Below are 25,768 nucleotides of genomic sequence, written 5' to 3' on the forward strand. Positions count from 1 at the left end.
TTTTATCCTTATATATGATTTGTACATCACAGCATCAACATTGTTTTATTGGCCAACAATTGGTGGGTTATATTGTTCCTATAGCCTGTTTTAAGAAAAGTTATCCAAGACCTAATTCCAAAAAAGTAACTGAATTGCATCTCTTTAAATGTACTTGAAAAGCCGATTTGTGTGAGTTTTCTAGCAAGTAACACAAACACTGTGTTTGSGAAACAATTTGGACGAAAGGAACATAAAATGCCCAGGGGAAGAAGTTTCTTCCCAGTTACGAGTTTCAGAGGTCGTTGACTCAGGGAAGTGCTCTGCTTTGGAAGTCTGGTGCACATGTGACCTGGAGACTAGACAGGGCTGGACACTTGGTTCTCTGTGCCACAGCGACAAGTGCAGCTCCATAGTCTAACTTTGCGACAAATTGAAACTCAGTTTGGTCCCTGCTGAAGCTTCAGATTTTCCTCTTTTGGCAGATTTTCACAGGCTGGCAATGCTGACCCTGCCTGTGTGCCGGGGCTGACTTCGTCCTTGTTCTTGATTCTCCATTTCTGCGTGACCTGTATCTTACTCTGAACTTCTCCTACTATCCAGAGTCAGGCTGTGAAAATGCAAGGTTGTATGTGGAGTTTGGCCAATACACAGGCAAGAGGGAAAACCCCTGCAAGCCTTGTAATACTGTGCAGTGCTTGGTTAGGGCACGGTCTTTGAGCAGTGGTGGAATGTGTAGCCTCAGACCAAGTGTGATCGTATGGTCCTGGTTGTGTTTAGGCCGAATAGGGACCGCAGTAGTAGAGGATGAGCTAATGCAACTGTTTTTGGTTTATTTCTACTGAAGAAACAATAGTTGCTGCACAAAAGATGCTTTCACAAATAGGACTATTTSGATGGGGAAATTCTACTCTGTTGCCTGCAGCTGATCGTTTCTGTTTTGTGGCAAGGTACCGGTTTAGAGCTGAATGAGGAAGTTTGTGGTGTGCCGTGTACAGAGGACACCAGCACTTACTAATGGGCATGGAGAAGTGGATGGGATGAAATCAGAGATTCATTGTTGTATTGCTTTGGGGGTTTTTTGCAGGCTGGTAGTTAAGATAAGGTAGAGGAACAACAGTGAACTTAATTCCAATTTAAAATATGTTCCGCTGTGGAGATGGTGCTAGAATATATGGGCCAGGAGACGGTGCTGGGCTGCACATGCAGTCAGTTATCTCGCCACGGCCTTTCCTGTCAGGTATCTCGGTGGCCCTCTCCTCAGTACCCCAGCCTCCTCTCCTCAATACACCAGCCTCCTTGCTTTCCACATGACTGGCAAAGTGCAAGGTTAAATAGATTGAAGAGTGTGAAGCATTCAGCTTCTGGAGTTTGGGCTCAGCCTTAGGCTATTAAGCACTTCTGGCTTGACCCTCCTCCCCAGAAGTGTCAACAGCGCTGTGGAGAACGCGCTGGTGAAGCGGCAGGTGAGCCCGAGCCCCCTCCACGGCTCGGCGGCAGCAGCCTCCAGCTGCGCTGTGGAAGCGCAAAGGGCTGATGTTGCAACGGCAACCGGATTTCCAATTTGGCCAGACACGCGCTGACATTTTTCTGTCACATGTGACCTGTTGATGCTTTCTGTTACAGTTTTCCTTCAGGAATGCTAGCTGTGGTCAGACTGCGTGCATTTAGAGACACAAATAAACTGCTGCTGACTGAAATGCACTGTTCCCATGACTGAGCTTGGTGCTAACCTTGCCAAGGGCGAAGGCTGGTTTGCTTACACAGTCAAGCCTTCTTACTCCCAGCATCACTTCCTTTCTTTTTTTTTTTTTTTTTTTTTTTTTTTTGATGAAAACTTACGGAAAAGCTAAACTCAGAGGCGGGCCCTATAAAAGTCAAATATTTGTCTTTTTGTCTTTTTTGGAGGGGGGGGGGAATCAAAGTTTCTGTGCTACCTCCTGGCATTAGAAGTGATACAAAGTAAGCCTGACCTCTACAGGCTGAATCCTTGCCCCCCCYAGCATCATCGAAGAGCCTGGTTCAGCCAAAGTACCTTGTGTGGGGCAGAGCTGGTTGCAGTCCCTCCTCTGCAGCACAGGCACCCTGCAGCTACCCCGTCACGCTGCCCTGCCCTTGCTGCCAGCCACGGAGCAAGCAGCTACCGCATTGCTGGGTGAGAGCTGTCTCGGGCCTGTAAAYGTCCTTTACTCAGCACCTCCTGATGCTCCCCTGGCTGTGCTCACAGGCGGCAGGTTGCCCTTCACGGACAGCAGCCATCCCTCTTTCYTTTTCTTTGCTGGAGTTACCCTGCTCGTTCTTGGGAGTCTGCCCTGTGGGCAGCCTTTGCTCTTCTACTTGCTCTCTGTATTATAACCCAGCTACACAGAAGAACAGTTTGTTTTACAACTGATTTTTCCTGTTGCTCTTTTGCTTTGTGGTGGGGAGAGGGGTTATGTCTTTTCATCCCTTGCTGTCTTTCTCTTCACTATCCCTACCAAAGCAACTCCTTAGCAGTGAGTCAAATTTTAGCTTCCTTGAGCTATTTTTATTGACTTTCTCTCGACAGTAAACAAATGCACTGGGAAATGCCATAGCTTAAAGGTAATCTGTAAAAGGAAGGGGGCACTGGCTGTGCCCTTCCTTTCTGAATGCAAAGGAAAAAAAATGGTTTTGTTTTGTTTTTAACCTGCTTGGTCCCATACAACTGCTTCATGTTTTCTTTGGAATTGCAGAGCTGTAGTCACATGTTTTGCTGCTTTGGGTGGCAAAGCTGGTTTTAAGTAAGTGTTCCTGCCCCTTCCCATCCCTGCTCTTTCCTTGCCTGGCACAGTACTGCTTTGTTTGTGGCAGTGAAATGAAGCAAGCTAAAACTTGCTTTGTTACAGAACTATCTATCATCTGGCCTATTTATAATGATTATTTCTGAATGTTTTGTATTTTTTCATTTATGATAGTAATGAAATGGGTATTGCTGAAACAGCACTAGGCAGGGGGGATGTTGCTGAAAGCAGGATTTGCCTTGTAGACTGGTACCACGTGGTGTGACAGAAGCCTCTTCCTGGCTCTTCAACATGTAACGAAAAGCCTCGTTGTACGTTGCGAACTTCAGCCTGGGCTTCAGCATAGGAAAGGTGCAGCGCAGGTTGGCTTCCACGGAAGAGCCGCCGTGCTGCTGTGGGAAGCTGAGCGGTCCCTGGAGCCCGCTGGCCGCTGCAGGCAGCGCTCAGGCCTTCTGCCTTCCTTGGGGAAGGGGAGGAGCAGCTGCCCCCGCTGTGCCCCAACTCTCTTGGCAGAGGCATGGCTGGTGATGGCCTCTTTCCTACTACGTCCAGCCTTGGAGCCCCTGGGGCAGCTCATCCAGCTCTTGTGCCAACATCAGCATTCCTCTGTACTTCAGTGGAGCACTTGTGCTGCTTACACCAACCCTTCTGCACAGCCTGAGACCTGCCTTTCCCACTGCCGGGGCAGCTGTCCTACCCCAGGCACGGAGGAACCATGTGTGTTCCCAGGAGATGAGCTGGGGAAGGGAGTACAAACGTATAGCATGAGCCTTCCCTCATCCTTGTTTTCAGGATGTATGTACCTCCCTCACCCAATCTCAAATTTGGTAGTCATCCAAAAGTTCTGTAACTTCTGAGTTAGAAAACCAAGCCAGGATAATATTTTACTTAGTTGGTCTTTTTATAGACCAACTAATGAGTTCTGATGCCAAGTGTACAACTTGCTACACTTACTTAAAAAAAAAAAAAAAAAACCAAACAAACAAAAACCCCCCCTTGTTCCTTGCTATTTTTAGCACAGTCTCTTAGGTTCCTTTAGCACTGCTGGTGACTGGGGAGGGGGGGGATCATAAACATCTTGAAGGAGAGATGTTTATGCTGAGCAAATAAGAGCTCCTGTTTATAGAGGCAAAACCAAATAAAAGTCCGGAAGGATGGGCCCATGGCCATTTTCCAACAAGACGAGCAAGTCAAAACAATGGACACTATTTGTTTTTGCTTTTTCCCTGGCAAGTGTCCTTCAGTTGACTAGTGCATGATCTGCTCAGGGCAAAGAGGAAAAAAACAAAAACCAAAACAGGCAGTAGCAATTACACTGGCTTCTCTCTCTCCTGCCTTCTGCTGAAGCCCTGCTGCAGCGTTTGTTTAAAGCTGCAGCTGTCATCTGGGTAACTCAAGCCCCAGATGCAAGGGGAAGCAGACTGGCCAGGGAGAACAGTTTAGGGGAAAAAAAGCAAAACACAGGTTGTGAAGCAACACATAGTACATCCACAGCCCCAGTTCCAGCCAGGTTCCTTTCCAGCCAAAAGGGCAGTAACACTCCCCTCTTCCTYCCTCCCTCCCCAAATAGGCAGGGTCCACTTGACCCTACAGCTGTATTCCTGTATTCAGCTGCCTTCCTGCAGTAAGCAAGGCTGGAAGCTGACTCGCAAGCACCGAGGAATCGGGCTTCAACATTTTCTCAGACTACAACTCCTGTTTCCCTTGGGCTTCCCTCAAAATTCCCCTTCTGTTTTAAGAACAGGGGAGCAGCAGGCTCTGAGTGATTTGTGGCAAGCCTTGCCCTTGGTCAACACTGCTGTATTAAATCAGAATCATACCTTCTGCTGTAGCCACTGTGGCTCCAGTTCCTACTTCTGTATTCAGTTTGACTGATAAGGCTCTGTTAAACAAATAAACAAGGCAGCACCACATGTGCTTACAGGAGAGTGGAGAACAGCAAAGACACCACAGACTTCACTCACAGCATTATATATGCCCAATAGTTTTATTTTGTTTTTATATAAAAAAAAAAATCCTAAAGAGTGCAGAACTCCTGCATCCTATTTCTTACACAAATGCTTCCAACACCCTCTTTTTTTTTTTTTCAAATTTTTTGTTTTTAAGCTAATTTCCCCCCTAACAACTTGCAATGGCATGGGTTCCCCTGATTTTGGCCTAGTCACCCTTTCTAATGGGATATGTCTAAAGCTGCAATATGGCACTTGGTTCACTTAGTTGGCAGGTTTAATATATCCAGAAAGCTGGGGTATGAAGTCTCACCCTGCTCAGAGTCCGTGAGCATGGGCAGCAAGCCCGCCTCYGCGTCCGTGTGTCCAGAATCATACAGCGCTGACGCTACTCGGCCATTTCTCCTTACTGTGCAAACAACAGGCTTCTGTCACTGAGCAGTCCTGTTTTAAGGTCTTCTCTCCCCCGAAGAGGATTCCGTCTTCAAGTCAGGAAGCAGCAATACAGTCAAGCAACTGCCCACAGCAGTCCCACGTGCTGAGGCCTGATCAGTCAACTGTACCATTATAGGACTTGTTGAGCTTGTTGAACGTGAACTCTAAGCTATGCGTAGAAATAGGCTTTCGGTAGAGAGGATTAGATGCCTTTGGAGAAATAAAAGCCAAACAAAAAGAACAAAGATAAGTGGGGTAAAAAAAAAAAAAGTGTGATCAAAATATGTATAATGCTCCCCGCACCACTGCAATCARTTTGGAGATAGCTCCAGTTGGCTTTAACTGAACTGTGCTATTAAGATACAGAAACAGTATCGTGACCCGACAGGAGCTGCAGTGGAMGGTCAGACCCAGTCTAACACATCTTATGTCCTGCCTGCATACACCAAGTGAGGCCCTCAAATGCTGAGCACCGCTGTCTAAACAGGGGGCCTTACAGGATATGCTTCCCCAAAGACCTGACCAGCTGGCCACTTCCAACAGATCGCATATGACAAGCACCAACGTTTTCCACATACCATCTCCCTGTAACCCTGAGGACAAAACCTGGCTCTCACACTACAGCAGCAGTTTGAGTTTGTCCTGTTTCACCACCACCACCACCTTCCTTCAACCCTCCAGCACTGGTGGAAAATTTATTATGAAGCCAGAAGGTCAGATACAAGTTTGCAGCTTGCCCTGGTGAAGACAGTGCAACGTGCCTGAATCCAACCAATGCTGCAGGGAAGTGATGGGCAGGCTCTGCTCCAACAAGGGTACAAGTTGGGCACACTCACTCCCTACATCCACCACCCTTCCCATTGCTACCAAGTCTGCACAGCCCAGCTCCCCNCGCTCGGGAGCGCTCGCTTTGGAACCGGGCAAACTCCCGCCGGTCGTGAATGGTGACCAGCAGCTTCCAGATTGCCAGCAGCACGATGCCGATCAGCAAGATGCTGCCCCCAACGACAAGCAAGATGGTCAGGGCATTGGGTGTTGAGCCACACTCTGGGGAGGAGGRGAAAGAAACCAGCTCTCACACAGATGCATCTCACAAATTAGRATACCAGCATGTAAAGCCCCAGGATCACACCACTGCTCAAGTGGCCTCAGGGCAGTGCTAGCAATAGTGACTTAATTAAAAAAAAAAAAAAACATATAATTCCATGAAAGACTTTTTGTATGACACAGACTTAATGCAACGTTGCCATGACTAGAACACTGAAAAATTGTGAGAAAAAAGAAAAAAAAAAAACTCACAACATAACAGCCCACTCTAAAACTGAAGCAACTTGCAAAAATCCAAGAGCAAATGCTCCTGGCCAGATGGAGGTYAAAGGCAAAGTTCTCACTGACGTCAGTAGATCCAGGCTTTCACACAGCACTTCGGCAGAAGATCCCTGCCCCAGCCACACCTGAAGCCTGTTTTTTAATGCAGGGTAACTCCTCTRCAGACACAGATGGTTAAGGCCTGAAATTAGGATTCTGCCTGCAGCAAGATGTATTTCAGCTTCTGGCCCACACTGACACAGACAGGTGATTACTAGACATTTTAAATGAGCATATTAACTGTCAGCTAATCAACTGCTCTTTCAATTAAGTGTAAGCTGCAGCACAAATAAAACATGCAGCCTCTTAAGGCTTTTCTCATGCTGGCTTGTGTCTCAGAGGACCGGAGCAGAGCGCGAGAAGCTACTGCTGGGTGCTGGCCAGCTCATCTTGCGAGAGCACAAGGGCCCTTCTCCGAGAATCTGCGTTGCACATGGCTGAAATAACACCCACAGCACACGCTGGGACACACAGCTGTCTTCAGCGGCCTTGGGGGAGAGGCGCAGGAACACAGCAACGTTGTGCTGCTCRCAGCAGAGCTGGTTCCTGGAAATTTAAAACGATCCAGAGATGTTCCAGGGTTTTCCTAACATCCTGACTTAAAGGATAGCACCAGGTGTCCCATGCTCCCCGTTTTGCTGACAGTGGATGTATTTAAAACTCATTTTTAAAAGTCATAAAAAGCATATGACATAAATACATAAATAGTTGTCTTGCATTTCATCATCCTCATCTGGCATAAAGCTCTTCAGCCATTTGATAGTAATGCTGGAGACTCAGATGCAAATCTCACTCTTAGTCAGAATCCTATTTCTCCCCCCCCAAAAAAATTGGGAGCATTTGGATCAGGCTCTTGGCATTGTAAAACACTTCATTTTTAAATCACTTGGATTCTTTTGCTCCCACGTGCCTTTCTGCCAGCCAGTCCCGTCCAGCAGTAGCCTCGGGAGGCAGTCCCCGCTATTGAAAGRAGAGGAACCAAAGGAGGCCAACCTGGCTCTCTGAGGACGGTGAGGTTGGATTTCCCGCTGGCGAGCTCCGAGTAGGTGAACTTCATGACGCAGTCGTTGACCGGGTAGGCACACAGGACCGAATTCTGGTCATCCGTTTCTGCAAGGAAACGAAGAGCGTTGCCGAGCCCCTGCTGCGGCATCAGCCACGGCAGACACCTCGGGAAACGTGGCACAGCAGCAGCCATCCCGTGAAGGAAGGGGAGGAGGGAAAAACATAAAAGCCACCACCAAGGCACCTTAGCTTTGCACCCACAGCTGGTGCCTCCAAGGGAAGACTAGTCCAAGAACGAGCCTGGATGCGCCAACAGCTGCCCTGCAGCCGCTGCCAGGCTGCAGGAGGTGCCCTGAGGCCACGGGGACCGGCAGGTTATTTTAGGCACCCACCTGGTACTTTAGACACCTGAGGTGACAGTGATGCCACCTCCTTCCTCTCCACAAGTTAAGCTGAGGTATGCAGCCAGCATGGTGCTCGCAGCCAAAATGTCAGACACCAAGCACTYGGCTGGCCTGGGCTAGCTGTAAAAACCTGCCAAGTCCCTCCGGAAGCGCTCCGCAGCAAAAAGGATTTGCTGGCCAAGCATGCTGAGGTGGGTAACTGCTGCTCAAGGCCAACCACCAGCAACACCAGAAGGAAGCGCTTTAGTAGCCCAGGCTAAGCTCAGACRCTCCTATGGCACTGAGTGGACAGGGATGCTGATTCGGGCAAAGACTGTTACAGCACAAATAGTAATTGAGTAATGTCCAGGCTTACTTTTCAAGAAAACTTTATAGTTAGAAGATGCAGGGCAACGAGAAACAATATCTCATACACAGAGAGTATTTCCATTTACTTTGGAAATAACCACCACTTTCTTCTTAATTTGCCAAGCTGCTTAAAGTTTGAAAGCTGAAGAAAAGTGATGGGTGAGGAGAGCTGTGAATGTAAGACAAACGGGGACATTACCAGAAGCTCAGCCCATCTCSGGCTTGCATTCCAACCGAGCTGAAGTGCTTCAACTCCGGAAATAGCTACAGAGTTTATTTTTAAAGGATGAGATAGAAGAGGAAAAAGGGGGAAGGGGAGGGAAGGAAATAGGAGGGAGGGAGGAGTTAGTGGAAGGAGTGGATGTGGAGTTGGGGGAGCTGCAAGAAATTTGCAAGAAAGGAGACTACTTGATTTCCAYAGACTCATAGAATCGGTAAGGTTGGAAGGGACCTCTGGAGATCATCTAGTCCAACCCCCCCAACCCTCCCCCCCCCGCTCAAGCAGGGTCACCTAGCGCATATTAGACAGAAATACGAGTGCTGCTTGCTTGTCTGTTTTTTCAACATGACATTAACACCAAGCAGATGCTGTTGCTGCTCTTATCGCTAAAAGGTGCTTCTGCAGAAGTGCTGTTTCACAGAATTCATTAGGTTTCAATAAAGTGATAACTTGAGGTTTGCTGATAGAGCGATAACTTCAGTGATGATTTCAGCAAAGTTGCTTCCTTACACTGACACAGCACCAGGGCACTCTTTCTTTTACAGCGAAGGGCGATGGTAAGAAATAGATTTGGGCACCCAGGTCCTACCGGCTGACAAAGAAACGACCTTGCTTCAGGCACCTGGAGACTGCTTCCCACAGCTTTCCTTGTCAGTAGTATCTGCGCATGTCCATCAGGTTGAAAAATGATTGCATTAATGACCACTGCTATTTCAGCCCCTTCTCTCTCTCCCTTCTGTTTGTTTTTCCTCTCAATGTTTTTGACCTGCTTTCATTCGGAAGACAAATACCCTCCATTTCCACAGCGCGCCGAGCCCAGCTGCCACCGCATCGCTGACAAGTGCTGGAGGGACTCCTGGGGTAGACAAACCTCAGCTGTTTCTACCTCATGCTCGTAAAACCTGYTCTGTCTGCACCAGCAGTGTTGAAGGCAGGGCTGGAGAACTGCTGATTTCTCTTACAAAGCAAAGTACTAATTTTGATTTAAGCAGACAAAACGGCCATGTTCCTTGCCTAATAGTTTCCTGCACTTTTTAACAGTGAATCTCAATTCCCCCAAGCCCAAGCACTTTCAAGCCCCTACCTTCACCATTATCCTGCTAATACATATGGCGATTAAAGGCTCGACAGCAATGATTTCCGTGGGCATTCACTAGGTTTCAGAGATCACATATCCCTAGAGAGGAGTGATGGATCCACTGAGCTTTCAGGCCCTGTGAAACATGTGCTCTGGGCAAGCTCAGGCCAGCACAGGTCTTGTCACACTCCTTTCATGTTAAAGGGCACTCTCTGGAGCCATCAAGACTGGAAATTTAATATTGCAAAAGTGAAGGAGGTCCTGCAGAATATAATGCAAGTCATACAAACCTCCCAGGAGGCATAGCTCTGGCTTGCGCGCCCAGCGTCGATGCCTCTGATTCACAAAGCTTTGAAGCACTGGCTGCTTCATACCTAGAGCCAAAACGGAGCTTGGGAACGTCCAGGGCATGATCCTTGTAGTGCGATACTTAAAAGGCACTTAAAATCATCCACCGCTGGGACAACATAGACTGGTCCTGGCTACAGGTGGCAAATATCAGTGTTCTACCTTTCAGCAGGAATTCTTAACGTGTTACATAATGTAAAAGTGCTCTGGCTGAGTCTGCCCGTGAAGAAGCCTGCAGTCCCTGAGAACCTTCTCAAGGAACATTTTGTTTTAGCTCTGTCTTTGGCAGCCCTAATCTTCAAGACGCTGAGTGCTCTGAGCTCCCAAGAGCTCAGCACTTCCCAGATTCTGACTGCAGTAGTTCAGAATAAGCATAATCCCCCCAAAAAGTCTTAAACCAAAAATTCAGGTGTTTTTTTTTCTTCTCTCTGAAAGCAATGGGGAAGCTGGCAAATCACAGGCCAGCCTAACCTCCCAGGGTGCAGGCAGCACAAAGCTGGCTTTGCTGTGGTGCCTCACCAAGGCACGAGAGTTGAGCTCTAATCCCCAGTATTCACTGGCTTTTAACACACATAGGCCAGCCCAGTCATCAGAAAGGAGCTTCCTGTGGTTTGAAAGTGTATTAAACGGTCTTCGAACCTCCTGCAGTGAGCTGATACAAGTTCACTCCCTGGCCAGCTGCAGGGGGGATGGAAAGAACAAGAGTGAACCTCCCAAAGAGAAAGGTAGGAAATCTCACTGGTCATGTAATTGAAAAGTTAGACATGGTGTATGAGAAGAGTAAATGCGATAAACATTAACTGGAAGCAGCTTGGGAGGAAGGGAGAGAAGGGACATGCAAAGTATAGCATTCCTACCTCTATGAACTAGGGCAAAAAAGGAGGAAAAAAAAATAAGTCAAATGTTCATGATTTTAAATGCCATAATTTATCCTTGCTTGATCCCCAAACACCCACCTCTCTATCCTTCCCTGCAAGGTGATAGTCAAGGCTGGGGGCAGGACTGAGATTAGAGCTGTCACAGTTTGGTCTCCTCTACCTCTTCAAACAGCACACAAGGACTCCCCAAATGAAGCTTGGGAGGAAGGAGGAGAAAGAACAGTCTTCTGCTGGGGCATGCACATGTGGTGTGACCTCTAGAAGAGGACACAAAAGGCAGGAGAGGAGCTTGGCAAGGATGATGTTCAACAGTCAGTTGAACCAAAGCCAAACTCATTATCTCCAAAACGGTTTTGCTTTTTCTCACAACCTCACTTCTTCCAAGAAGCCTAGATTTATTCTCAGAAAGTTTGGAGAGCATGTTTCTGTGCAGATGTTCTGCGCTTTTGCACTCTCTCATGGTTTGTCTAATCTTTCCTTTCATCTGCTCTCATGCTATTCTCTTTGCTCCTTGCACAGGCAATTGCCCCAGGGCAGCGGCACAGTGTATTGCCAATGGATTAAGAGCAGCAGACTTGGATGTTCAGTGCAGCTGGTAAGCAAATCTTGTGACTGGGCCTGGACATACTGCATGAGGCTGCAGTGCTGCAAAGGATCCGGGCCATTGCTTAGAAGCCTCCAAATAACTTCTTTAAACTCAGTACAATCTAGCCAGCTGCCTCATTTTCACTTGCCTGGAAAGGCATGCTGGAAGTCACAGTAAGGATCTAGGTTATAACTGGGGTCTAGCCTGGTTTCACAGCCTCTGCTTGCTTAAATGGAGATATGCTGGTTTATGCTACCTGACAAACTTGGCCCATCTTTCCTCAGTTGTATTCTCCATATCTCAGCCATGCAAGCAAGCATCTTAGCAATATGATGCCTATTAAGGAAAGTCCTTTTAGAAGTTGAGTATTTTTTCAGTATAGGAGATTCCTCTGTTTTTAAACTCCTCAAAGCAGTGGTCTTGATAATCTAGAGAGGAAATTGTTGGCATTTTATATATGCAAATGTTACTGAGGCTGCTCCCTCCCCATCCGGTGAGGTCTCATGCTGTCACAGTGAGAGATTTCTTTGCAGTCTGGTCCAGCCTGGTCTGTGAGGAGAGCTAAGGGGAGGGGGGTCACTTAACTGCAGTAGTTTCCTCCTCAATAGGCAGTTGCAAGGATCTCCCAGTGATCACCCTGGAAGCTGATTGCATACTGCCCTCCTCTCTATAAAATTCATTATATCTGTCTCTCAAACAAAGGGAAATTTGCACTTCTGGAGGAAGGTAAGAGTGCAGGCTCTTGGCAGACAAGGAAGCAGCACGTAGCAGGACACAGAATTCTAACCACTAAGATGTTAATTTAGAAAATTAGAGTCACAGCTGCTCTCAAGCAGAACATCAACAGCAAATGCACATCCAGGACTTGCATATGAATATCCTTACAATAGAGGGAATACGTCTGTAACAAACCAGTATGTTCATTTAACAAGAATAATTATTCCTTCTAAATGATGTAATTAAACAAAACTGATGAGTCAGTTGCATCCACAATTTAACATGTAATTTAAAATCAAATTATTTTTACTTAGCATCGAAACTACAAGCGTAATGTGTAGTTAATATGGAAATAATAACATAAAAGTAAGAAAGAATTGCTAACAGGAACATTCAAATTAATGTAGATCCCAGGCTGGAGATAGGCTCACCCACTCTGCTTTCTAAATAAAGGGTGCTACCTGAGGCTTTCTTTAAAAATACATCTTGATCTGGTTAAGCCGCGCTCAGTGCAGCAGTCGCCAGCTGCTGCCTACTTACTGAGAACATCCACGGGCGTGATGATCTCATCCTTGCAGTGTTTTTGGCATGTTTGGTTATCAGCCAGTCTTCCTGAGTTAAACAGCTTGCATTCAATACAGTCTCTTCAAAAAGAAACACAGAGGAAAAGATTTAGAATTCTTCAAAAAACCACATGAACTCTCAAGCCTGCCACCTACACCACCTCTGAAAGGCAATCTTGATGTGTTAGCTGTGTGTTTGTTGCACATTTGCACCACAAATGAGAGAAACATTATGGCCAACCACCTCCAACTCAATGATGACTTTATTTTGGGGGTGGATTTTAATGAGGCTGCAGACTTGCTGGCAGGTTTTAGACCGTTTGCCCTTTGGCAAGCAGGAACTGCACGTCAGATATTGCAAAATTCATCCTGTTTCAGACCAAGGTGGACAGCATGGACTGCTTTCTGCCARCCTTGAGCTGACACCTAGGAGACCTCCGTTGCTGTGGAATAGGAGTCATCCCCTGGTCTGTAGCTCAGAGCTCTCTGGGCCCAGAAATGTGCAACCCGGGGAGCACAGAACTTGGGTCRCCCTCCTCTTCTGTAGGACGGGAGAGCAGGGGAAACGAGAGGGGAAGTGAACCATCAYGGGGACTTGTGCAGTAAGGCTTGCTGCCTTGTGGTGTGCACGTGGTGCCCGCAGCACAGCCAAGCACGGTGCGCCTGTGGCAGCCCAATCCCTCGGGCAGTCTCTTTTCTTCCATACTCTCAGGCTGCAGCGGAGCCCAGCGAGGGCCCACACTGCGGTAGGCTTGCAGGGCGCTAACCACCTCAGTTTAACGGAGTTGGAGTAGCTGAAAAGGCGTCAAGGAACCAGAGTTTCCTTCCTACCAGTGACAAGTCCTTCCTGAAAACTGCCGTGAGTACCTTTTAGTGCTACAGACACCTGGACAGGTGGGACATTTCTCGCACGTCTCTCCAAAAGCCCCAGGTTCGGTGCACTGACATTTCCCACAGATGCAGTTGCCTCTGCCGCTGCATATCTGACCGTCATTGGAAACGCAGTGGTCGGTCTCGGTGGAGCAGTTGCAGTTGTCCCCGATGTAACCAGCATGGCACTTGCACTCCCCGCAGTGACACTCTCCATGGCCTGAAAGACAGAGCGTCGAGAACGGCGTCAGGAACGGCCTGCGCCGAGGGGGCAGGGCAGTGATGCAGCCGCCTCTGCTCGCTGGAGCACCATCCATCGTCCCGCCGCACGGGCAGCACTGCAGAATGACCCGYGTTACGTGAGGAATCCTCTTTGCGAGTGCAAGGGCCTACCCTGGCYGGCTACGATTAGCCGGTACAGACTGCACTCTGCAGCCGGGATATCAGAGTCTGAATCACCCTCTGATTTTCCTCTCTGCAGATGCTGGTTCCCTAGTATTCACCTCATTTCAGCGTGCCATTTTGCACCCTTCTGGTTTGCACTGATTCAGTGTTTAACAAGCAAACATTTACAGCAGCTCCTGAGAGCATATTTCAGTAGCATGTTGTTACGAGACGTTCTTAACAGCAGAGCAAMTACTCAGCACATCAGCTTCCTCGGGCGCAGCGCTATGTGCGTCAGCTGTGCAGCGCGCTCAGCTTACACCTCGGCAGAGCACAACCAGCATTGCTGGGCAGCTTCTTAAACCCTGCCTCCGGKTCACTCCTGCGCCAACACGAAGGCTCGGCTAAGCAAGGAGGCACTTACGCCCAGATTAGTGCCATAATTTCCACTGTTAGGGGAGCAGCAAAAATGTTCAGTCAATTTAAAGTTGTGAACAGCTAGAAAAGAAATTTCAGTGTTCCTTCAGCATTTAGGGTCGTTCTTTGCTCCAGGCTGGTAAAGCGACCAGCTTGGCGTCACGGCTAATAAAGGATGCATTTGTTAATGTAGCTGAGCAGGCTCTGCAAACAGCCTCAGAATAGCAATGCTCAGCCAGCCTCCCTGCTTACACAAACGGCAATAGGGRAAAACTGCCCTGACAATCATTTAAACCGAGCGGATGGAGAAGGGGCAACACAGCAGCCGATCTTTTGATTCTCTACACCCACCGAATGCTGACGAAGGGTTTACAGCAACAGCTTTTGAAATACTGCTTTTCAAACCAGACGGGTATGTCTCAGAGGCACTGCACTTGGCAGGGAAACGCTTCAGGGCACCCAGGGCCTGCGGCAGCGTCGATGTGATCGTACTACTCACTGCGTGAGCTGGACAGGAGACAGAACAACCAGACTGTGGTCAGTTCTCTACTACGTCTTATTATGGCATCAGATTTTCCTAGCAGAGCTGCYGTGTCAATAAATGGAGCGGCTGGAGCCAGGCTTCCCGCCCAGTCCACATCGCTCAGCGAAACRCTGCCTTCCTCCGCGCTTCCCTGCCCACTGCAGGCCCCGAGCTTTGCAGATCAGTACTACTGCTGGGCCCTCAAGCGCTGTGAAACAGGAGGCTCTCGATAGTGCTTCTGCGGTTACTGAGCTGGCTGGTGTTTCATAAAAATCATTCTCTGCTTTCTCTATCTCTATAGAGAAGAACTAAGCTGGGGGTGGGATAGTGCTTCCTTGCCACGTGAGCTTGCTGTGAAAATAAACACACCAGAGCATGCGGTGGTCCGGGTACGGCGCTGGGAGCCACATCACTTACCAAGACAGACCGATTCATTCAGGCTATTACAAACAAACAAACCCTCCACAGTCCCACTTTGGGGAATCAGGACTCTCCTACCTGAGAGACTGACAACAGCAAAGCTCAGAGCGTGCAAGAGATGCATGTGTCTTCCCGCACACAGCTGCAACCCCTTAGTGACATGTCCCAGTGAGGACCGGGGGCCTTATGTCACCTGTCTGGTTTGAACCCAGGGCTTGGCAGCWAAAAGGCTACCGGGCTGACTATTCCATATGGTCCTTCCAGCCCTGCTGCTCTATCCATTTTACTAAAGAAGTACTTCCAAGTTGGTGTAATAAAAATTAAAAATGCAACATACAGTATCTCCTGTATCCACATGAGACCTCTGTGACCCAACCAGCACCATTAAGGTTCCCAGGTCCAGCTGAACCTTCCCCAGGAAGTGTCTCAGGGCAGGTCACAGCACCTCAGTCCCTGAGCAATGCAGGTGGTCTGGCTACGAGCCCCGCAGGTTTGTAAATAAGCACTCCATTAGCTACAGATGAATTAAGAAACCAATTCAGTAAGGCTACTCCTCTACTGAAGCATCCCCGTGCAGCTGTGGGGTTTAGTGACAGTCTGAAAAAGCCAACAGGCCTAAAGGCTTTCAATTACTGTAAGTGCAGTGGCTGGCTGCCGAGCATCTGGTTTCAGAAAGGCATCAATCAGCTCCCTGGAAATAATGCTTGAATTCTTCCTTGCTTAATCCCTAGGAGAAGGGATGCTTTTGAACAYGTAGTTTATAGAGCTGAACAGTTTGCATACAAGGCTCATAGGCAACCTAGTTACAGCTCAGCTTTCCCACTGGAAGTAGCCTCAAGTTCCTCAGACAAGATAAATTATACACGTTCCTTTCATTGACACAAAACCTCTGATATCTCTGGTTTTCTTATAGCTTCAAGACTACCCGAGAGGCTGTGGATTGTCAAGCTATATCCCTTGCCAAAAGTCATGGGAACACCTTCTGTTTTACTAAGCATCCCATTTGTCCCAGCACATCACAAGATGCCTCCTACAGCCTCTTTTGTGTTCTCACCGTTTGCTTTGGATCCAACTTGCAAATTCAAACAATACGAGACAGAGGAGGTTACGTTTACAAGATTGCTAAAGATGACCTCTTTCCTTGCCTACATCTGATGTAGATTAAAAATCAGTCCCTGTTTGCTTGCACAATGGCAATGTTGTTGCCCTTACCCCAGACAGTGCCCTCACAAATATACAAGCAGGCTTACTTTGCATTAACCCTACAAAACTCCAGTTTGGAGCCTCTGCACTATAGCGAAGGCATCTGCGCGCTCCGCTGCTCYGAGTGCAGCTATTCCATGCACACATCCGCTTCAAAGCAAATGGAGTGAGGTGCATGGCATTTATTCACAATTTATTCACGCGATCTGCCCCTTGCACACCGCTGGTTTGGTGCCTCCATGGCAATGCAAGTGTCTAAATCAGCTGTAAATCACAGGCATAGGTCACAGTTTTCTTAAATGGCACTATTTCCATGAATCCATTGCAGCTGGTGCTCTGATTCCGTGTATGTGGCATTTGGGAAGCGTGCTCACGCTTGAACTGCAGCTTTCAGGGCCAAGGGGACTGAGCCAATTGCATTCGCACCACCTCTGGGATCAGGCCATGAGTGTGAGCCAACTCCCCCTCTTCTGGGGCACTGCAAGAGGGCAGAGGGAGAGCACCCATTTTGCTCCCCCCGGACACCAGAAAACCCAACACAAGGTACAAAGCCACTGGAAATCCATCTCTGGAAGTTTTATCACTCATGAAATGGTTCAGGTTTTAAAGCAGTTGATGCCAGGCCAGTGTACTAGGCTAGAGAGTTTGTGCATCCGTTCCAGCCCTGGCACGCTGGGGAGGAGAGAGCTTGGAACAACTGCCCCAAGGAAGGGAACAACAATTTCCAAATAATGCACGCTATTAAAACATGGTGACTGGAAAATTTAAACAACATCTTAAACCAAATGGTTTTGTTTACTAAGGAATGGGCGAAGAAAAAGCTGGTATATAAATGTGGGATGAAATTTAAAAACATGCCCAAATGTATACCCTGCCTTGGCCAAACTAGCTGTACAGGCAATAAGTCACTGGCTGAAGCTCATCACAGGAGACATGCCAAGAGTGGGGATTTCCATGTTGACCTTTAGTGGCAATTCAGCAGAGCTGTTACAAACTTTACTGCCTGCATCTTGAAATGGCCTTTAAAGAGTGGCCACTCTTGCAAGTACCATCAGCTTCATTTCTGGTGCTCTCTACCCATCTTCTGCCTAGCCTCAAGACTGCAGAAACGTGGCTGAATGAAATACACTTATTTCTCATATGGGCATTAGAAAAGCTGCCAGCCTGGAACACCAGAGATGGGTGTTCACACCGTCCCCTTGCTCAGGACACCTTTGCTGATGTAACGTGACAGGAGCCCCAAGATAATTCTGCTGGCCAGTCACAGTGAATCTGTCCATGACTGTGACCTAGAGTTGATGTTTGCAGCATGGAGAGTGCTGCACAGTATTTGTATTTCACAGAAAAATGCACTGCAAGTCTTATCTACCCTATCGACTAGGGCAATAAAGCTGATGTTGTCGAGCAGTCTTTACGGTATGTCAGATTATGCCTGTAGGAATCCTTCCACCACTACACCAAAGAAGAACTGAGGTGTACTCTGGTTTCGTGTCCACGATGAGAATGTAACCTCGGGGTGTATGTCAATTCACCTCTACACCAGTGAAGTTTCATGGTGCAGGGTAATAGCATGGATTACAATCCCTCCTTCCCCAGTCATTTGGGTTGGCATGTTCTCTGTTAAAGCTGGTGCACAAAGCCAAAAGACATTAATTAATGTTCTCCAAACATAATAAGATATGTTTTTTTCTGTTCCCATCCTTCAAATGAAATATCTGAGATGCTTGAAGGATCCAGATCAAATCAGGAAATGAAATGCTCCCTCTGACCTTGATAACATACTTACCAGCCAACTCTCGATCACTGGGGGTGGGATAACACAAAACACATGTAAGAGCAGCTACAGAAACACACAGGGAGGGCGCAGCGCAGAAAAGTGATGCTTCTGCGTGCGGAGGGCAGAAGTCCCCAAACTACATTTTGACCTCTGTTGCCCGAGCTGCCTTGGAGGGGCTTCCTGCATGGCAGCTGGGGCGGCCACTTGCTCTCSAAGTGCCCCGAGGAGGCCAGCCCGACGGCCGGGCCGGCCCGTCCACGGCTCCCCTCGGCTCGGGAACGCAGCCCCGTCCGGCTCCCTGYGGCCGTGCCCTGCGCCGCCACGTCGAGCGCCCGGGGGCAGAATGCGGATATGCTGAAAAACGCCGCGCTCGGACGGCAGAGCACCACGATCCGTGGTAYAAAACGAATGCAATTAAGATACAAGAAAAAAAAAATCCTCCTGATTCTTAAGCCGGTGTTTTAGCTTCTGAGGCATTAGCATTACAGAGGATTCAAGGGGAGGGAAGGACCTATTTCATTCCGTTTCCATCAAATCAAGCGACCTATTTTTGCGCCACTGTCCCAAGGCTCACGTCCAGACGTTCGTTGCTTGGGTTGGGACCTTCAAAATCTCAAAAAGCGTTTGCTTTTGTCATTTTGGTTACTTGAATGACTAGCTTGAAAAAGCCACAACAAAACATAGGAAAAACAGGAACTTAGCTGATGAAGAGAAGTAAGTCACGGCGAGTAGTTAACAAATTCCCCAGTCCCGTCCCTGTAACCACAGCGCGCCAGTCCCCGCCGGCTGTGCCTGCTACCCAGCGAGACCCGCAGCAGAAGCCACGTGCTGTTTGTATTCTCTAGGGCTGAACGTACCAAGAATATCCGCCTAGAAAAGAAAAAGCGCTCAAAACCTACCGATGTGGGGCATTGCTCAAGAATTGTTTTTATATCTCACTGGCCCATTTTTCAGTCTATCTGATGTCTGTCCTTGGTCTACGGCGCAGAAGTAAATACTCCTCTGAGGCTCTGGGAACGACACGTTTTGAGTGGGAGGAAGAAGGGCAGCGGAAGACGCTTTGAACACTTGGAAAACTTAGACCTTTCCATTTGGAAAAGGGCTATGGTTAGAAACAGTGTCTGCTCAGGCAAATAAATCATCTAGTTTCCCACTAATCTCTTTCCATGACTCAAATAAGCCACAAGCTTCAGCGTCTCCCTGCCTTCCAGCGGTGCACATAAACACGTCATGCAATGCAGGTCCGTCAGCACGCAGCACATTGCAGGTTAACGGCAGGTTAGCGCTGCCAGATGTTTCAGCACCGCCAGAAAGTTAGGGAGAGCACAGCAGCCCAGGAAATTTTAAAAAGCGGGGATGATACTAGCATTCGTTCCCCTGGTCACTGAGRTTTGGCAATGAAAATGAGGAAGGCAGGCTGGTAGGAGCATCCCAGCCAACTCTTGAAGACCGAAGAGCATAACAACTTCTTTGTTAAAAGAAGGTTACTATATAAACAAAAAAAAGACAAGCATCAAGGGTCCAAGTTTTCTGTGTAAATTGAAACATATCCACGGACTGTCTCTGTTTACACTAGAAGGGAACTTGCCCAAATTCATGCGTCCACAAAACAACACTGAAACAAYGAAATACTAAAATGTTAATAATAACTAAATTAATAATAACTAAATGCCGCTTTTAATTACATTAACTATACCAGAGACCATGGATCTGTGCATCTTGCCATTCCATTGATTTCAGCAGATTGTTGTACCGCAAAGCATACGGGTTTGGCCAAGAACAGATGAGGTTTTAAATAAAGCTTTACTTCAATTCCAAAATTAGTTGAGTTCACCAATTCTATCATGGAAAATAAATTACACCAGAGATGCAGACTAATGGAACTGAAGATGAAGGACTAAATCCCCGTTTGAGCTGTTCATTCAGCCTTGGGTACCACAAGCCATGTCACTAATTGCATGTTATAGTTGGGATCCCACAAGCTGCAACTTGCAATTTAAAGAAAACCCCAGACCTTCTCCTACCCCCACAGTTTCTCAGACATTTGAGAATCTTTAGGTTAAATGAAAACTATGCAGGAAAAAAAAACAGCTTTAGAAACTGCTGTCTCATGAAGGCAGCTGAAACTTATCTTGGGGCAGAATGAATTTCCTGCAGCAGGTCTAGCCAGCCTTTTCTCATTTTCATCCTTCATGCTATAGACGTAGAGCTGAAATGTAATCACGAGATATGGCTGATGACACATCAGAAAGCCAAAATGGGCAGCTAGAGTCATTTTCTGAAGAAGATCTAAAGTTGCACTTCTTAAAATAAAGTCTCTCCCCCCCTTTTTTTAAAATAATTTCAACACTCTACAAATCTCTCAACTTCTGCCTACATTAGTGYCCCAGCTGAGCCTTCTACATGTGACAGTTTGGATGGAGGCATGGAACTAGGAATTAGAGCTTTTAGGTCCTACTGCTGACTCTGTTACTGATGCAMCAAGCAATACCAGGAAGCTGCTGCTGCCACTGCCTTCAGGACAGTGAGTGCTTCATCCTGGGAGAAGGACATTGGGAAGGTCCCCTTCAAGGTGCGAGCCTAAATGCCACTGAATAGACCTGGGCACRTGCTCATCCAGAGCATCGTGGTTTCATCACTGCTGCCTCCAGGAGCCTTACAAGGCAGCGCTGCAGAAACGGCGAATAATTGATATTATTCCGTAAGGCAGATGGGAACGTGGGGGGTGGGAAGGCTCCATGTCTTCCCTTCTAGTTCATCCCACCATCCTCCTAACCCAAAGGGGCTCTGTGCCACTGCCCATTTTGCACTGACCTCCGTCCCCTCTGCTGCAGGTTTGCATGAGGTCTCCCTGCAGCCGGAGCCGCGGCCGCGCTCCCACCGCCGCTCGGGGATGGCACATACTCAGCTGCATTTCTGAAGTTCAAGATCAGTAAGGTGCTGCTTATCGAAGTGCCTCTCTCAGCACGGAGGGGAGGTCAGAGGGCCCATGGGGAAGGAGGGCTGGGAAGGAGAGCTGGGTGGACCGCACGGCTCCCTGCGGCTCTGGCGCTCGCACTGTTGTTTCCAAACACTGACACAAGCCAACTCTCCAGCCCTGCCGGAGCACTAAGGACTTTCATCTGCAAACACCTAATGAACTACATGCTCCTACAGTGCACCAGATCCCCTCGCTGCAACTCTAGTCTTTTCTTTTCTTTCACCTCTGACAAAMAAAAGGGCAAAAAGCAGTTTTCACTTCGCTCTTCCAACCCAGCCAAATACTGTGAAATGCCCACGGGTCCATAAACAGAAGGTTCCCCAACACTTAGTTACCTCTTGGTCCTATCTCTTTGCCCAGGCCTGCTTACACTACCTACCCATCTAGYCGTGAGCTTTGGCCACGATGAAGCTCTGGAAGACTCAGAAAGATGACGACTTGGGGACATATGGTGAACACACTCAGTTAGATGAAACACAGGCGAAAGGCTTGCAGAAAAGCTCGAGCGCTGTAACCCTTTCCTTGACATGYGGCACCTCCAGGAAGGACGAGCTGCTTCTCCCGGTCCAGCGCTGGTGCGGATGCAAACCAGCAAGGTCTGGCAGCAGCAGCTGCTGGCGCTGCGCACGCAGCCAGGCAGGGCAGCAGTGACGGAGCTTGCTCAGGCACRCACACACACACACACACACACACACACACACAMGATTCGTTCTCGAAATAAAATTTTGCTCCAAAACAAAGATCCAGGATCCCAAATCCCTGAACTCCAGGGCCAAACTCTACAGTTCAGGCCCATCATTAAAATGAAAAGCAGGATTATCCCCACCTACTGAAGCACGTATGGTCTTAATGTCCTTTCAGCTGGACCTCATTAAGAGCAGCGGTCTCCAGAGCAGAGACATTCTTTCTCTGCAAAACCCTGGGCCGCAGGAGCGTGCCTAGTTCTGCGTTCGGATACAAGCACACAATCTGGCACAAGTTCACCAAAGGTTCGTGAGTTCTGGACTGGATTTTTCTCTTCCCAAGGATGTTGGAAGAAGTCATAGTTTCATTAAAAATGAAAAGGAAAAAAGGGGGAAAAAACCCCACAGCTTATGCTACACTTCACTTTCACTTCTCATATTTGATTTTTAAACCAAACCAAGCAAAATTTAGGGGCTGCCAGTGCACACTAACACGAGATGTAGAGACCCAGAATTTTATTCACCTGCTGTTTTAGACCTTCATTTGCCTCGACGTCCAAAATACAGCATTCACTTCCAACTGTTTATTTCTGTTAATTACTATAATCAGAAAGAACAAATGCAAATGCCAAACTGAGCGGGAAGCTTGCCATAAAACTAGAGTATTTAAAGGAGAACATTTTAAGACTTGTCTTCCATCTGTGGCGAGCAAGCACCCGAGGCATTTCGTTCTCGGGGTTTGGCTTTCCCTTATTTTGGAGCTTTGCGCCCGCCGGGAAAGGCGGTTAAGAGCCACGGGAGGAGGCGGCCGCGGCAGGTCCCGGGGGTCTGCGGACGCGCGCCGTGCCGCGCCGCACCGAGGACGGGACGGGACCCGCGGCCGGAGGGAGCCCCGGCTCCCGCGGAGATGTCACTGCTTTATTCTTTAATTCTGCCACGGTATTTAATGCCTCATTAGCATGCACTAACCGTTGCAGCGGGTCTGCTCGGGGACAAGGAGAAACCTCAGTGAAAAGAGGCAGGAACAGCAGCGCTCGGTGCGGTGAGGTCTTCGAGGGAAGTCCTGCCAGAGCCTGGGGGGGCTGCGAGGGACTTCGACGGTGAGGAGAGCCTCGGGAGGGTGAAAGAAGAAGTAAAAAGAAAAAAAAAGAAAAAAAAAGAAAAGAAATGCTTCTATTTCCCTTTCGTGCAGGGAATGGAAACTCTGGCAAAGCAGCACTCAAGCTACTTGGAGGAAAAAAAAAAGACCAAATAAACTACTGTTTCTGTGTGAGCAACAAAAAAAGCCCCAAACCTTGGCACGAGCAATGCACGGCAGGGTGTGATATATCTGTTGTCCAAAGACACCAAGGAGCATCGAGAAYGAGAACAGCCCTGAACCGAGGGAAGAAAAGATGCATCGTTCCTGCTCCTGCGAGAAACCCACGCAAAGACCAGCAATATTTGACGCACCGCGGCTGGGCTCTCGCTTCCCGCGCTGGAAAGCGGCTCTCTCCGGGAAGGCAGCGCCTGGCGTTGCCCGGCCCCGAGGCCCCGGCTCACTGCCTTCGAGGCAAAAACTGCCGGAAACGTCTCGCGAGGGCTGAGCCACTAATCCACAGGACAAAAGTAAACGCGGCTGACCTCAACCGTACRTTTCTTTATAGTAAACCGCATGACAGGAGTTAATGGGGCTGACCTCAGCCTTGCACTGCTTTGTGTTAACCCATGTGAGGGGAGGAAGTGGAAGATGCCCAACTTAACACCTGAACCCTGAAAAAGGAAGACAGCTGGGGAGGCCCCACATTGGGGTTTCTTATTAAATTTTTGCAGAGTCTTTATAAATTCCCACCAGAGCCAAAATTTTTCGTTAGTTGAGGGAGGACATACAGCTTGGGTGGCCAGAGAAGCGATACCTGTCTGACAGGCTCCTCCAAACCCTCTCTTAAACAAGGCATAAGTGTTTCAGCCTCAGCTCGTAGCTGTTGCGGTGATGGTTATGGGCTAAGGTTGGGTGGGAACACAACCAGCCATATGGCTTTCTCCACCCCCCTTCTCATTCACTGGCGTATTATTTGATCTGCTTCTTCTCAGCTATACAGACTTCTCCACGTAAGGGCTTTTGCCGAGCCATTTCTGCTGGCAATAAAAGCCAARGCAGAAGGGAAAATGCAACAATGAAAAGAAAGTCTCTATGAAGCTCCAAGAGGACTTGCAGCCTGAGTGGCTCTCGAGCCTTTTCACGGGACCACATTTTAAAAGAGAGCTAATACTGGACTCCCACCTCCTTGTTACTTATTCTGCCCACAACATCCCTCTGGACCAGCTCCGGGCTCTGCAGGGGGAAGATCTAAAGATGCATGAAACCAAGTTTGCTGACTGATGAGGAGGAGCTGTGGGCACTCAGCACCCCATGCAGCCTAACACATTCATCCATCCGTCCATCCAGCTCTACTTATTTTCCAGCCCAACCAATTTCACTCTCTGCCTCTTTTTCCAGGGTAATGACGATGCATAGAGAGAAGGAAAAGACACACACACACACACACTCCCAACCCCCAATCTTTGGTCCGGCGCATTCTTCTGGGTTCATCTTGCCCCAAACTGTGCTCCCCTTCTTGGCAGACCCTGCTGTTTTGCTAATGACTTGGACTGTGACTGCTAAYGAAGCAGCTGGCACCACCAGACTGCGTGGTAGTGTCCTGAGCTGAGAGGACTRTGACATGACTTGGGCCAGCAAAACAAGCCCCAAAACTCTTACTAGTTGTGATCCCCCGTCCTCCTCCAGTTGGTTATCTCTGTAGAGGATGCTGAGCTACAGGAAAGCTTCAGAGCAGCCACAGCGCCCTTTTCCCTCTGCAGCTGCATGAATCATTGTCACAACAGCCCAGACACAAACATTTAGCCATAACTAAGAACTATTTTTAACTTCTACATCTTTATATGGTCCTTTCATCCCTCCTGTTCATTTCCAGCTTTCCTACACAGCGACCTGCATCAGTGCTCAGGCTCCATCCTTTTACATAAATTAAATATAAAAAAAATTCCCTCTCAAAAAAAAAAAAAAAAAAAAAAAAAAAAAAAAAAAAAAAAAAAAAACTTGACATGATGATAGGGAAAAAAAAACCACATTGCAAATGTGGTTTAGGCTCTGTTCCCTATATGAATGCCTCTTTCTTTCACAGGCCACAGTGTTCCCTCCTGATATGTGCTAAATTTACTTTATACTGAATCACTCTTTGGAACTGCTGCAAAGGATTCGAGTCAGCAGACACAAACAAGTTCCCTTTCCCTTCCCTAAACCACACTCAGCCCATCACCCATACTTCAGAGATTACCAGATCAAATACCACTAATTTCTTCCTTAATCAAACACAGCAGCTTCTGGGAAAGGCTTACATGCTAGGAATGAGGATAATYAAAACAAAAAAAGTATTTAAATGAGGATCACCTTTATCCTTGCATCTCAGCCTTCCCTGGCACACCAGCATCCTGGTCTGATACTAGGCAGATAAATCACGACTAAAAAAATAAGTGTGGCAAAAAAGTCCATTTYCTCTAATATTCGTGAACTGGTAACAGGCCTCGTCATGAGTCACAGAGTGGATATATCAGCTGAACCATCAAACCTAGACATTTCTCTGAAAATGCTAGGATTACACATTTGCATTTCCATTGCATAATCAGAGATTGCAGCACTAGCACCGGATGGCATCTTCCCATGACGCCCACTGCAAAGATGGAGTTACTAAATATTTTCGATGATGCCTAGGACTAGAAACTGCAAAATTGCAAAAGTAGGACTGAGATTCCTAATTTGCGGTTGAGTTAAACAAGAGATCTGTGTCTCTGGGCATCAGTATAAGCTAAAATCTTTCAGCTCTTCCCCATT

General features: G+C 47.9%; 1 protein-coding gene across 1 annotated transcript in view; it reads right to left on the minus strand.

Annotated features, from left to right (window-relative positions):
- Positions 1 to 4,950: 4,950 nt before the first annotated feature.
- Positions 4,951 to 25,768, minus strand: part of ITGB5 (integrin subunit beta 5) — a 74,189-nt gene continuing 53,371 nt past the window's right edge. Inside the window, exons 11-15 of the mRNA XM_085311059.1 lie at positions 13,508 to 13,730; positions 12,618 to 12,721; positions 7,487 to 7,603; positions 5,969 to 6,172; positions 4,951 to 5,099 (exon numbers count right to left, since the gene is read on the minus strand). Coding sequence (XP_085167185.1) covers positions 4,951 to 5,099; positions 5,969 to 6,172; positions 7,487 to 7,603; positions 12,618 to 12,721; positions 13,508 to 13,730 — 797 coding nt within the window. The remainder of the gene's footprint in view (positions 5,100 to 5,968; positions 6,173 to 7,486; positions 7,604 to 12,617; positions 12,722 to 13,507; positions 13,731 to 25,768) is intronic.

This window comes from Rhea americana, unplaced genomic scaffold (assembly GCF_003343005.1).
Source record: "Rhea americana isolate MKP2758 unplaced genomic scaffold, rheAme1 scaffold_33, whole genome shotgun sequence".
Taxonomy (NCBI): domain Eukaryota; kingdom Metazoa; phylum Chordata; class Aves; order Rheiformes; family Rheidae; genus Rhea; species Rhea americana.